This window comes from Aethalodelphis obliquidens, unplaced genomic scaffold (genome assembly GCF_003676395.1).
Source record: "Aethalodelphis obliquidens isolate GAN/ISIS:26980383/991018 unplaced genomic scaffold, ASM367639v1 scaffold5, whole genome shotgun sequence".
Classification (NCBI taxonomy): Eukaryota; Metazoa; Chordata; class Mammalia; order Artiodactyla; family Delphinidae; genus Aethalodelphis; species Aethalodelphis obliquidens.
This window is the reverse complement of record NW_020837949.1, coordinates 49,213,395-49,227,556: the sequence shown is the minus strand read 5'-3', so window position 1 is coordinate 49,227,556 and position 14,162 is coordinate 49,213,395. Positions and strand designations below refer to the sequence as shown.

General features: G+C 42.6%; 1 protein-coding gene across 4 annotated transcripts in view; it reads left to right on the top strand.

The window, feature by feature from the left end:
• The window catches only part of SNX10 (sorting nexin 10), a 73,394-nt gene that overhangs the window by 34,908 nt on the left and 24,324 nt on the right, over positions 1-14,162 (top strand). For all 4 annotated transcript variants that reach the window (XM_027102346.1, XM_027102345.1, XM_027102347.1 and 1 more), the window contains exon 2: positions 13,343-13,389. In XM_027102346.1, coding sequence (XP_026958147.1) covers positions 13,366-13,389 — 24 coding nt within the window. In that variant the 5' untranslated portion in view covers positions 13,343-13,365. The remainder of the gene's footprint in view (positions 1-13,342; positions 13,390-14,162) is intronic.

Genomic DNA, 14,162 nt, shown 5'->3' with positions numbered 1-14,162 from the left:
TGGCTCCCCAGGTAGGCCAAGCTTGTTCCGCCTTGGGGCTTTGGCACAAGGTTATTGCTCCTCCTGGAGTGCTCTTTCCCCAGACTGCCTTGCACTGGCTCCCTCCTGCCTTTCAGGTTTCGGCTCAAATGTCACCTCCTCAGAGAAGCCTTCCCTGATGACCCGAATGTGAAGTTGTCCCCACCAAGTCCCCATAATGACTGTTGATCACATCATCCTATTCCATTTTTGTCATTAAGCTTGTTTATTATCTTTTTAAAAATTGAAGTACTGTTGATGTACAATATTATATGTTACAGGTGTACAATATAGTGATTCACAATTTTTAAAGGTCATGCTCCATTTTTAGTTATTATAAAACATTGATTATATTGCCCGTGTTATACAATATATCCTTGTACCTTATTTATTTTATACCTAATACTTTGTACCTCTTAATCCCCTACCCCTATATTGCCCCTCTCCCTTCCCTCTCCCCAATGGTAACCACTAATTTGTTCTTTATATCTGTGATTCTGTTTCTTTTTTGTTATATTCACTAGTTTTGTTGTAGTTTTTCGATTCCACATATAAGTGATATCATATAGTATTTGTCTCTCCGTCTGACTTATTTCACTAAGCATAATACCTTCTGAGTCCATCCATGTTATTACAAATGGCAAAATTTCATTCTTTTTTTATGGCTGAGTTGTACATTTATTGGAGAACTTTCCTTCTCCTCCCACTCTGATGTAAGTGAAACCCGGGGTTGTCTTGTTTGTTGCCCCATCTCCAATGTCTGCAGCAGCGCCTGGTCTTTCATAGGTTGATGAATTAGGCAGGGCTGCCCATCTACACCGGGATGAGAAGAACCTGAGCTTGCTTGTTGGGGAAGGAGAAGGGACTAATGAAAAGAAAGAAGCTGTAGTTATTAAGGGGGTGGAATAATTGATGGGCTGAGGTCTTGGAGGAGGTCAGGGAGATAAGATCATGAAGACAGGAGAGAGCTTGATGCTTTTCTTTGAGACTAAGGGAAGCGGGTGAATATATGGGTAGATTTCAAGGCGGCAGAGGATCAAGATGAAGATTGTAAACCTGATGGTCTTACTATCTGATGAAGTGGGAGATACAGTTATCAGATGATAGAGGAGTAGACTGGGAGGAGGAAGGAGGCTGGGTATGAGAGATAATGGTCTGAAGCTGCTGGATGAGTGGAAAGACCCCTGAACCCTGGAGGGCCGCCCTTAGGCTGGAACTCAGAACCTGGTGATGGAGCCTGTCACAGAACGACTGGATTTTTCTTCAGTATTGGACAGGACAAGAGAGAAAGTGGAGGAGGCAGAGGCTATGTTGATCCATGTTTGGGGGACTGGCAGGTAGAAGGAGCTATGTGTCAATGGAGCAAGAAAAAAAGGATGCTGGAGGGGGGAGGATATTTGAATGGTAGAAGGAAGTGAAGTCCAGAGGGAGAATAAGAAGGGTAGGATCAAAAGTTCTGGTGGCTTTTCATTCAAATGGAAGAGCAAATTGGGTAAGAATGAGGAAGTGAGAAAACGAAGGGTGGGCAGGTGGTGGTCAGAGGGGACCTTTTAGTTTTCCATTTCAAAGAACAGTTCCTGGTTGGGATGTAGCCACATGGTAAATACATTGTTGGTAAACAAAGTGTTAGGTCACAGGAGTGAAGGAGAACAGGCTAAGGTGAGACCAGGGAATGTTAGGTCATTCTGTGAATGAGGTCCTCCTTGGAGGGATCACGAAAAAGTGGGGAGGAACACACAGAGGAGGTCCCTAAAAATGTAGAAATGAAGAGCAGGAGCCTGGAGAGAAGGAATTGATGCTAGGAAGTGAGGAGAAGGGAGTTCGTTGGTCCCATGCCTAGGTTCTGGGTACTTCTTGGTAGCTTATTGTCTGGAGATAACAGTGACCAGGGAAATTTGGTTTCTCCTGGTCCTGAAAAACAGGAGTGCTGAGGAAATGAGCAGCTTTGACTTGGAGGGTTACCATGGAAGGGGAAGGTGGAAGAACCAGGACCCAGCTAAGATAAAGCTGCTGAGATAAGTGCAAATGTGGGACATTTGCTGGCTCTAGACTGAGGGCTCCAGGGGCATATTGGAAGGCAGGGTTAGGAGAGATGGCAGAGGGACAGGAGCCAGGTCGGGATGAGAGAACCCCAGGGGAGGGATGATGCCTGGAGGGCCTTCAGCTTGGCAGACATTGTGGTTGCAGGAGGAGTGACACTAGGGCCACGAATGAAGGGTTTCAGATAGTACTTTACTTTTTTTTTTTAAGTGGCTTTGTTGTGATATCTGCTTACTATACAATTTCCCAATTGCAGTGTACAATTCAGTGGTTTTTAGCATATTCACAGATATGTGCAACCGTCATCACAGCCAATTTTAGAATATTTCACTACCTCATTTCACTGTCCTTTCGCTATCACCCTCTGTACCCCCAATCTCCACCCTTCCACCCACTCCACCCAAGCCCCAAGCAACCCAAATCTCTTTTCTGTCTATAGAGTTCCCTATTCTGCACTTTTCACGTGAATGGAAGTCATATAATATGTGGACTTTTGTGACTGGCTTCTCTCACTTACCATGGTGTTTTCAAGGTTTATCTCTTGTAGGATGTGTCAGTATTTCATTCTTTTTTATTGTCGGATAATACTCCATTGTATAGATATACCACACTTTGTCTATCCATTCGCCCATTACTGGACATTTGGGTTGTTTCCACTTTTTGACTATTATGAATAATGCTGCTATTTATATACCAGTTCCTCTGTGGACATATGTGTATATACCTAAGATAGAATTGCCGGGTCAAATGGTAAACTATGTTTAATTGGTTGAGAAAATGTGAGTGTTTTCCAAAGTGGCCGCACCATTTTATATATCCACCAGCAATACGTGACAGTTCCAATTTCTCTACATTCTTGCCAACATTTGTTATTATCTGACTTTTTGATTCTAGCCAGCCTAGTGGAAGTGAAGTGGTATCTCATTGTGGTTTTGATTTGCTTTCCCCAATAGCTAATGACATCAAGCATCTTTTTATGTGCTTATTGTCCGTTTGTATATCTTCCTTGGAAGAATGTCTATACAGGATCCTTTGCCCATTTTTGAATTGAGTTGTTAGTCTTTTTATTACTTTTTCCAGCTTCATTGAGGTACAGTTGACAAATTTGTGAGATATTTAAAGTGTACAACATGATAATATGTGTATACGTTGTGAAAGGATTCCCCCACTGAGTTGATTAACACATCCACCACCTCACTTATTTACCTTTTTTTTTTTTTTTTTGGTAAGAACATTTAAATTCTACTCTCTAAGAAAATTACAGTTATACAATACAGTGTTATCAACCATAGTCACCATGTTATACATTAGATCCTTAAGTCTTTTTATTACTGAGTTGTAAGAGTTCTTTATATATTTTGGATAGTACAAGTTCCTTATTAGATAAATGATTTGCAGATATTTTCTCCCATTCTGTGCGTTGACTTTTCACTTTCTTGATGGTATCCTTTGAAGCTCAAAAGTTTTTAATTTTTGTGTAGTCGAATTTATCTATTTTTTCTTTTATTGCTCATGCTTTTATTATATCTAAGAATCCTTTGCTAAATCCAAGGCCATGAAGATTTACCTGTTTTCTCCTAAGTCTTAATAGTTTTTGCTCTTAACATTTAGGTCTTTGATCCATTTTGAGTTAATTTTTATATATGGCATAATGTAGGGGTCCAGCTTAGTTCTTGGCTATCCTCTTGTCCCAGCACCATTTATTTTTTATTTTTTTTACATCTTTATTGGAGTATAATTGCTTTACAATGGTGTGTTAGTTTCTGCTTTATAACAAAGTGTATCAGTTATACATATACATATGTTCCCATATCTCTTCCCTCTTGCGTCTCCCTCCGAGGTGCTCCCTCGGTCACAAAGCACCGAGCTGATCTCCCTGTGCTATGCAGCTGCTTCCCACTAGCTATCTATTTTACGTTTGGTAGTGTATATATGTCCATGCGACTCTCTTGCTTTGTCACAGCTTACCCTTCCCCCTCCCCATATCCTCAAGTCCATTCTCTAGTAGGTCTGTGTCTTTATTCCTGTCTTACCCCTAGGTTCTTCATGACATTTTTTTTTCTCAAATTCCATATATATGTGTTAGCATACAGTATCTGTCTTTCTCTTTCTGACTTACTTCACTCTGTATGACAGACTCTAGGTCCATCCACCTCATTACAAATAGCTCAATTTCGTTTCTTTTTATGGCTGAGTAATATTCCATTGTATATATGTGCCACATCTTCTTTATCCATTCATCCGATGACGGACACTTAGGTCTTTTCCATCTCCGGGCTATTGTAAATAGAGCTGCAATGAACATTTTGGTACATGACTCTTTTTGAATTATGGTTTTCTCAGGGTATATGCCCAGTAGTGGGATTGCTAGGTCATATGGTAGTTCTATTTGTAGTTTTTTAAGGAACCTCCATACTGTTCTCCATAGTGGCTGTACCAATTCACATTCCCACCAACAGTGCAAGAGTGTTCCCTTTTCTCCACACCCTCTCCAGCATTTATTGTTTCTAGATTTTTTGATGATGGCCATTCTGACTGGTGTGAGGTGATACCTCATTGTAGTTTTGATGTGCATTTCTCTAATGATTAATGATGTTGAGCATCTTTCATGTGTTTGTTGGCAGTCTGTATATCTTCTTTGGAGAAATGTCTATTTAGGTCTTCTGCCCATTTTTGGATTGGGTTGTTTGTTTTTTTGTTATTGAGCTGCATGAACTGCTTATAAATTTTGGAGATTAATCCTTTGTCAGTTGCTTCATTTGCAAATATTTTCTCCCATTCTGAGGGTTGTCTTTTGGTCTTGTTTATGGTTTCCTTTGCTGTGCAAAGGCTTTGAAGTTTCTAGGTCCCATTTGTTTATTTTTGTTTTTATTTCCATTTCTCTAGGAGGTGGGTCAGAAAGGATCTTGCTGTGATTTATGTCATAGAGTGTTCTGCCTCTGTTTTCCTCTAAGAGTTTGATAGTTTCTGGCCTTACATTTAGATCTTTAATCCATTTTGAGCTTATTTTTGTGTATGGTGTTAGGGAGTGTTTTAATTTCATTCTTTTACATGTAGCTGTCCAGTTTTCCCAGCACCACTTATTGAAGAGGCTGTCCTTTCTCCACTGTACATTCCAGCCTCCTTTATCAAATCCAGCACCATTTATTAAAAAGACTGTTCTTTCCCCATTGAATGGTTTTGGTACCCTTGATGAAAACAGTTGATCATAGAAATATGGGTTTATTTCTGGTCTGTCATTTCTATTCTGTTGGTCTATTTGTTTATCCTTGTGCTGGTCCCACACTGTCTTGAGTACTGTTGCTTTGTAGCGAGTTTTAAAATCAGGAAGTGAGAGTCCTCCTACTTTGTTCTTCTTTTTCAGGGTTGTTTTGGCTGTTTTGGGTCCCTTGCAATTAGATGTGAATTTTAGAATCGGTTTATCAATTTGTACAAAGAATTCAGCTGGGATTCTGATCAATTGCACTGAATCTATAGATCATTTTGGGGAGAATTGCCATCTTAATAATGTTGAGTTTTCCAATCCATGAACATGGGATGTATTTCCATTTATTTAGATCTTCTTTAATTTCTTTCAACAGTGTTTTGTAGTTTTCAGAGTATACGTTTTGCACTTTTGGTAAATTTAATCCTAGGTATTTTATTCTTTTGATGCTATTCTTCAGGTAGTGTTTTGATGGGAACTTTTGTGGTAATACTTTTGCAAAGTCTTCTTATCACGTGAAGGGGTAGGGTGAGTGGAGAGTTAAAAAAAAATGTCTCTCCAACTGTTGGCTGGAGAGAGGAGCAGGGCATTTTCTGTCATTCTTTAGGAGGCTGTGTGTTTAGGTCTTTCATGGTCCTGTGGCAGGGCACTGAGGGATACATCAGACTGCAAAGAACTCCATAAACCCAAAAGCCGATGGTTTTGTGTGGTGGGGGAGGAGAGTGAGTAGCTGAAGATTGATCACTCTTGGTTAATAGGAATGCAATCCGATTGGACTAATTCACATTAATATTTAAGTTACTAATACCCCTCCCCCAACTTCTGAAACTTGTCTGCTTTTCTAAAAGGGGAAAATGAGTAGCCCAGACGCATCAGTAATAGGAGAAACTTAGTAGCATAAAAAAAGGAAGGAGACGGTTTGGGAAGTGTGAAAAATATTTTTGGATTTGATCTGGGAGGTTAAGGTTCTTGTGAGGAAAGAGGATGTCACAGCACAAGTTAGAAAGTCCATTGTTACCTGCCTGTCTGCTCTAGCGGTCTGCTCCTCTCTCTTACATCTGCTTTTTATGTTTTTTTTCCTTCCTCTGTTTATCCTAGTTGTGTTTTGCTCTCCCCTCAGTGGCTCTCCTTAGCGTGTGTATGAAGGGAGGTGGAAGTCAGGCCCAACATGCACATGCCTGTGTCCGGAGCATCTGTAAATCTAAGGTAGCATTTTTCCTAAATGCCACCAAAATGGTTGTGATGCTAAAATTATTTTTATATATATATATATATATATATACACACACACATGTACACTTTTTTTTTCTTTTTCTTGTCTCTGGATTTCAAACCCTAAATTTGTCCTAGCATCATATTCATGACCATAAATGGAACCCATTGTAGAGATTATATCATAGAGATTAGCAAGTTAGTGGTTTCATTATTTTATGTGTTATGAACCAGTATTGTTTTAGACTGCTAACCCCCTTTAATATATTTTTGTGTATGTGTGATAAATGCTGGAAAAATTTAATGGTAATTTTATTTGTCTTTCCAACATTAACTGAATTTCAGATTTCTGCTTTTTTTTTCCATTTTGGTTTTGCCTGAAAAAGTGTAAAATTAATTCGTGTTCACTGGAAAAATTCAAACAATGTGGAAGTGGATGGAGTGGAAAATGAAAGTCTTCTCCCCTCTAATCCCACCCCCTTCCTCTTCCCTGAGGACGAACAGCTTGGGCCTGATTTACACATGGTTCTGCACACCTTGCCGGCCCTCCTCAAAAGTGCATGGCTGCCCCACTTCAATCCATTCTCATGTTTTGGTGTAGCTCTTTTTTCTTTTTCTTTTTGGTTGAGCTCTTTTGATTGCACAAATTGGGATCTCCCTCAAGCTACCTCGAGTACGGGGTTGCTTATTGTAAGGACACTGTGCATGGGGACCCAGGTGACTCTGGGCACTTAAGCCACTGGGGAAGTAAGAACTCTGGGTTACGGCGCTGGCACCAGGCAACCCTGCGGACATCAGCAGCTGAAGCGGGCTTCTGTAATTCAACTTTTCTGGTGGCCAGTTTCTTTAGTATCTCAAGAGATCTTTTATTTACGTCATGGCTTCTGTTTAAGTATAAGCTCTGGTCCCTTAGAACTCCAGTTAAGACGTCGTTATCTCTCCCTTTTCTCATCATCATTTCCTAGCTTCAGGACCCAGAGAACTGCCTAGTCTTGGTGCTTCCTAGTCTAAATGCTGGGAGGGAGCTGGTGCCCAGCCATCCCTGCTTTCCATGCCAGGCCATGCCTCAGGCACCTGGCTAACCTGTGCAGGGGCCTCCCTGGAGTCTGATGCCCATCACTGATGCTGGTTCCTGTGTCCGAGGAGGGCCCCCCAGGTGCTAGAAAACAGGGCTACCTGTAGAACTACCCCTCCAGCAAGACCCTGGCCAAGAACTTCCCCCTAGGGGAGATTTGGGAGGGCTATACCAGCCCCCCCTGCCCCGCCCCTATCCCCACTACAGACCTGCAAAGGACATAGGTAGCACCGAGAGCAGGTCTGGGAAAAACTGGCACTAAATTAAACTTTGAATTTTAAATAACCCCACTGATGTCATATCCTTGTACAGATGAAAGTAAGAAGCCAGTGATTTTTTAAGTAGAAAAATTGCTGAACATTTAGGAGGAAATGAAACAAACACTGAAAGTGAAATTAACTATTGTTTGTTTTTTTTGGAGGGGGGAATAATAAAAGTAATTGAATACATTGTTTACTATCTTTTTAAAAATATATGGTTTTCTGGGAGTTCCCTGGTGGTCCAGTGGTTAGGACTTGGTGCTTCCACTGCCGTAGGCCTGGTTGGGGAACTAAGATCCTGCATGCCGAGCCATATGGCAAAAAACCCATATATATATATAGTTTCCTTTTTCTTTTCCCACTTTCTTATTGGGATGTAGTTGATTTACAATGTTTCAGGTGGTCAAAGTGATTCAGTCATATATATATATATACGCACACACACACACACACATTTTCAGATTCTTTTCCATTATAGGTTATTACAAGATATTGATATAGTTTCCTGTGCTATACAGTATCCTTGTTGTCTACCTATTTCATATATAGTAGTGTGTATCTGTTAATACCAAATTCCCAATTTATCCCTCTCCCTGCTTTGGTAACTGTAAGTTTGCTTTCTATGTCTGTGAGTCTATTTCTGTTTTGTAAATAAGTTCGTTTGTATCATCTTTTAAGATTCTGAATATAAGTGATATCATCATGGTTTTATTACTTTAACAAACGCATTGTAAACTTTTGGAAAAATACAGAAAAGAAGGAAATAAAACAGAAATGACCACTGTTGACTTGTCACATGTAGGCTTCGGTTCTTAAATAAATAAGTAAAGAACTAAAAACATATGTAAAAAGATCACTTAATACTTCTTGAACAGTCCCTATCATTTAGTATTCTTCTGTAACATAATTTGGAATGGCTACGAGGTGGTCTTTTATGCAGCCCTACCATAATTCACTTTTCCTAGTGTACTACTTATGGACATTTAGGTTTCTATTTTATTTGATTTTTTAAATGAAAAATACTGCATTGTGAACATTCATATAAAAATTATTTGCACATGTCTGACCAGTTTTTTTACATTGAGATTCCAGATGTGGAAGAATTGAGTCAAAGAACATAAGTAATTTTAAAATGCTTTCGGGGCTTCCCTGGTGGCGCAGTGGCTGAGAGTCTGCCTGCCGATGCAGGGCACACGGGTTCGTGCCCGGGTCCGGGAAGATCCCACATGCTGCGGAGCGGCTGGGCCCGTGAGCCATGGCCGCTGAGCCTGCGCATCCGGAGCCTGTGCTCCGCAACGGGAGAGGCCACAACAGTGAGAGGCCCGCGTACTGCAAAATAAATAAATAAACAAAAAATGCTTTTGAAACATATGGCCAAATTGTCTTTGAGAAATATTGAAATAGCTCACATTCCTACCAGCAGCATTCAGTCTCATTTCCTGTGATGCTTGCCAGCAATGGATTTCATTGAAGAAATATTCTAATTTGATAGACAGAAATATGGCATCTCATTTTTATTTGCACTTACAGCAAGGTTAAACATTCGAAATAGATTATTGACCTTTTTATAAAAAAAATGTTACTTTTAATTGTGGTAAGAAACATAAAATTTACCATTTTGCCTGTTTTAAGCATACAGTTCAATAGTGTTGAGTATATTCACATTGTTGTGTAACAAGTCTCCAGACCTTTTTCATCTGGCAAAACTGAAACCCTATACTCATTAAACAAGAACTCGCCATTTCCCCTTCCTTCCAGCCCTGGCAACCACCGTTCTACTTTCTGTTTCAAGGTTAGCTGGGGTCAGATCTCCACACTGGTTCCTGTAAGTCTTTCAGTGAGGCAAGAATTCTCCATATCCATTATTTTGACAGGCATAGGGGCTAGCCTGGGGAATTTGGAAATCTAAACAAATGAAAAATTTTACAACCCACCAGGAGGGCATAGTTTATCAGGGGGCAGTTTCTGACTGGCGGCTTCTGTTTGCTAAATTATAGACATCTAACCTTTTCTCTCAAACCGTTCTATGGTGCTATCATTTAATTTCCTTCCCCCCATCAGTAAATGCCATGGCAAGGTCCAGTACCTGATGACATTTTCTATTGAGTTACAAAGCTAGCATCTTTTCCTATGTTTGAATCTGCATAGGAAAATCTTCCATAATGAAGTAAAAGTCTTCCATAATTTATGTTTGAGTCATTATTTCTTCTGTTGAATAACAAAAATTCAACCAAGTAAAAATCTTCCATAATTTATGTTTGAGTCATTATTTCTCCTGTTGAATAACAAAAATTCAACCAAGTAGATTTAAAGATCTAATTAACATTATTGAACGATTCATGAATTGGGCAGCATCCCATCTAGCAAGTAGAGGGGAGCTCCAGAGGGCTGCAGAGAGGGAGAGGTTTTCAAAGGCAAGGCAAGCCATAAACAAACAAAAAGATTATTTCTGGCTTAGGTAACCTCCCTATGGGGGACAGAAGGAGTTACCTCATCTTCCTTTGGGGGGATCAAAAGAGTGACCTAATCGGTGCTGACTTGAAATTTTCACGTTTTCTAGTTGGGATTACATTCCTGGGGAAGGTTGTAATGGCAGTTTGGTTAGGTATTAAGTCTTAGTTTTGGCACAGGTGTCTCCATTTTGGGCCTGTCATTTCTTTTTTAATACTTCTGATAGAATTATTGTGTTTATTTTTAAATGATTGTTACCTGAAAAAGTGTAAAATTAATTTGTGTTCACTGGAAAAATTCAAACAATGTGGAAGTGGCTGGAGTGGAAAATGAAAGTCTTCTCCCCTCTAACCCCACCCCCATCCCTCTATCCAGCTTTAAAATATTAAAGCTTGACTGTGTGTTCTCTGTGATGTTTTGGAGCCAGTTTAAACTTTCAGCTTCCTATTTGTACAGTTTGACTTGGTCTCTAGCATCTCAGGTGGCCAATGCCCTGTGAGAACTGTTGAATCCTCCTGCCTCGGGTGGGGGTGGGTGAAAAGCTCAAGTCCCTTGGGGAGAATTAAATTCAAGACCCCAAATGTGAACCATTTGTCCAGCCACACAGTCATGGAGGCAGCCTCAGGCAATGGGAAGACCTGGGCTGGGAAGCAGACTGACTTGAGTTCACTCTGGACTAATTGAGCTCTCTCCCTCCCTGTGTGACCTGGGGCAACCTGCTCCCTCCAGCCTTCTGTTTTCTTACCTGTAAAGTGAGGACACTCAAATCTCCCTCACAGAATGGTTGTGAAGTTTACACAAGAAAACGCAGATGTGCTTTGTTGGAGACATTCAGTCAACTGGGAGAAGGAGAATATACAAATATTATGATGCAAGTGAGGTTCATGCCAGCAGGGACTTGCACAACACGCTTTGTAATGGGGGTGAAGAGCTGGGGCAGGAGCGGGGAAGAGGGGTGGGAGTTGGCAGGACGATCTGGAAGGGGTGGAGGCTTGGGGTCAAGGACCCACCCGATCAGTGTTTCGGCAGAATCCCAAGATGGATGTCACCCATGGCCTAGCCTTCAGCCGATGCAGGGATTCCTTCAATAACCTGAACTCTCGAGCTGCTCCTCCTTCCAGCCTCCGCCCCTTTGCACACGCTAGTCCCTCTGCTTAAAATGCCTTTCTCCTATAGCCTTCCTGGCTAAATGACACCACCCTTTAGGCCTCAGCTTAAGTGCCACTTTCTCAGTACAGCCTTCCCAGGCGACACTCCCCCACTTCCCCATTTAGTCTTTCCGTTCTTTCAAGAGGCTGTCCTTTCCCTTCCTTTCTATCATTTCTATACTGTATTTATGAAGTCATCTCGTAAGCTCTGAGTCTGCTCTGCCCTCCACTGTGTGTCCCACTCCTACTCCAGCACATGGCACATAAATACCGAGTGAGTGAGTGAGTGAATGAATGAATTCCCCCTTCCCCAGCTACGTCCCCAGCCTACCTTTCTAGTCTAATCCCCAGAGAGCCTCTCCGTATTAGTTTCCTGTGGCTGCCATAAGAAATTACCACAAACTTTGTGGCTTAAAACAACAGAAATTTATTCTCTTCACCATTCCTGAGGCCAGAAATTTGAAATCAAGGTGTTGGCAGGACTGTGCTGCCTCTGTTGGCTCTAGGAGAGAAGGCTTTCTTGTTCTTCCAGCTTCTGGTGACCGCAGGTGTCCTTGGCTTGTGGCTGCATCACTCCAGTCTCTGCCTGCATCTTCACATGGCCTTCTCCTCTGTGTGTGGATGATTTCTTCTCTTCTGTCTCTTATAAGAAGGACACTTGTCATTGGATTTGGGGCCCACCCACCTGCAAAGACACCTTTTCCAAATAAGATCACCTTCACAGGTTCCGGAGGTTAGGATGCAGACCTACCTTTTTGGCAGCTTCCCACCTCCCATGAAGCCTTTCCCTCAGCTGAACCGGCCTGGTCCCCATCTCTGGATTGTCCATCACGCTTTTCCCCCATCCTCTGTGTATGCCACTGTCACACCTCTTCCTCCTCTTTCCGTGAACCTTGAAATTCCCCTGTGGGTCCTCTTGCTCGCTCACTCACTCTGGCTGAAAGGACCTTCCTTCCCGTTGGCAGCACAGCCACTGCTCACGGTGCGGCTCGCTCACCTCCTTCGGGAGCTCTTTCCTCTGCCTGCTCTGGGTTCTCCTCCCCGACACCCACCATGTGGGAAGCACCCACGTACTTCCTCGTATTCCCTACAGTGCCAGGGATGTTCATGGAGACTCAGGAAATACTTGTGGATGATAATAATTATCTGGAAAGTGGGGTCAGACTTACATTATCAAAATAAAGGCAAGTCGTGACCGTGCAGCCATAGCCACCTTTCTGTTGTAAAATACATGTGCATACAGTGAGGGGATTCATTTTTTTTTTTTTTTTTTTTTTGGCAGGGAGTAGGTGTTAAGTCCAACTAGCTAAGTGGGGTTTTAAGGAACAATAGACAGTCTTAGGAACATGCAGGGCCTGGAATCAGCCGAGTGGCTGACTGCACTGACTGGAGGCTCAGAATCAAGTTTCCCATCTTCATCCCTCTTGGGGCCACACCATCTCTTATCTGAACTCGGGAGTAGTTTAAATGTCACAGGAGTGACTTGTCCCTTGAAAGCTTGGGTTGCTGGTGAAACCGTCAGGGCTGTTCTCAGTGGTGGATCGCTGGGCACCTTTTCCATTCTCTTCACCTCACTGCCAACCAGCATCCCCTGCTGCCCCTCATGGCCCTCTGCTCCCCAACATCTCCAGCCTCCTCTGATTTCCCCAAGGCTCCAACTCCAGCCTGACCCTGCCTGGCCTTCAGTTTGAGGGCCGGTCATCATCTGGCTGTCTTGGCCTTGCCGTAGCCTAAACTCCCAATTCCCAGGTGGACCGATGTTCCCCTTGGTTGGGTCAGCAGGAGACAGGGTTAGGGGAGAAGCACAGGTATACTTTTCAGAGACTGTGGGAGGGCAGGCTCTCAGGGGGGATCTGGGTGGGAGGCCCTGAGAGGCATATCTGCTCCTGTATGGAGGTTCCAAATCACTGAGTGTTGGTATCTTATTTTTCAGATCGATCGTGTCCTGTGTTGAAGATGTTTCCAGAACAGCAGAAAGAGGTATGTCATCAGAAATCCCCAAATAGATAATCCACGTCCTTTAACTCACTACAGGTTAGTTCTTCATTCTCTGACCATAAATCTGTAGAGGAGAGTCAAGATACCACAGGACGTCATAGACGGGGGCTAATGAAAGAACAAAGCAGCTGCCCTCCTGAACCTCCTGACCCCCACTCCCCAGCATCCGTGCAGTCTTCTTGGCCCTACCCAGTACGAAGGCCAGGCATGCTTCTTCCTTGTCCCTGTGTTAAACAGTACTGGGACCAAGGTGCTTGCTTCAGGAAATACCTCCTCTGTGAAGGTGGCCAAACTGCAAGCCTCCACACTGCCCTCACTTCTGATACCAATTTCAGATTTGGAGGTTCCCCAGACCATCTTCAGTTTTGATAATTCACAAGAAAGACTCACAGAACTCACTGAGAGCAGTTATACTCACTGTTATGGTTTATTACAGGGAAAGGATACCAGTTAGAACCAGCTGAAGGGAGAGATGCAGAGGGCCAGGTTGGGAAGGGGCCCAAATGCAGAGCTACTGCTTATTCTCTCCACAAGGAGTCGGTGTGTGATAATTTCCACAGGGAAGCTCCCCTGTGCCTTTGGTGTCCAGAGTTTTTATTGGGGCTCATCCTGCCTGCATGGCCGACCTTTTTGTCCGCTCCTCCTGGGATCAGGCTAATACCTTTAGCCTCTAGTTCCTCCAGAGGTCACAGCTGATACAGCGTGGCCCTAAGCCTCCATCATATTCACATTGTTAGACTGTCCAGTGGCCAAAC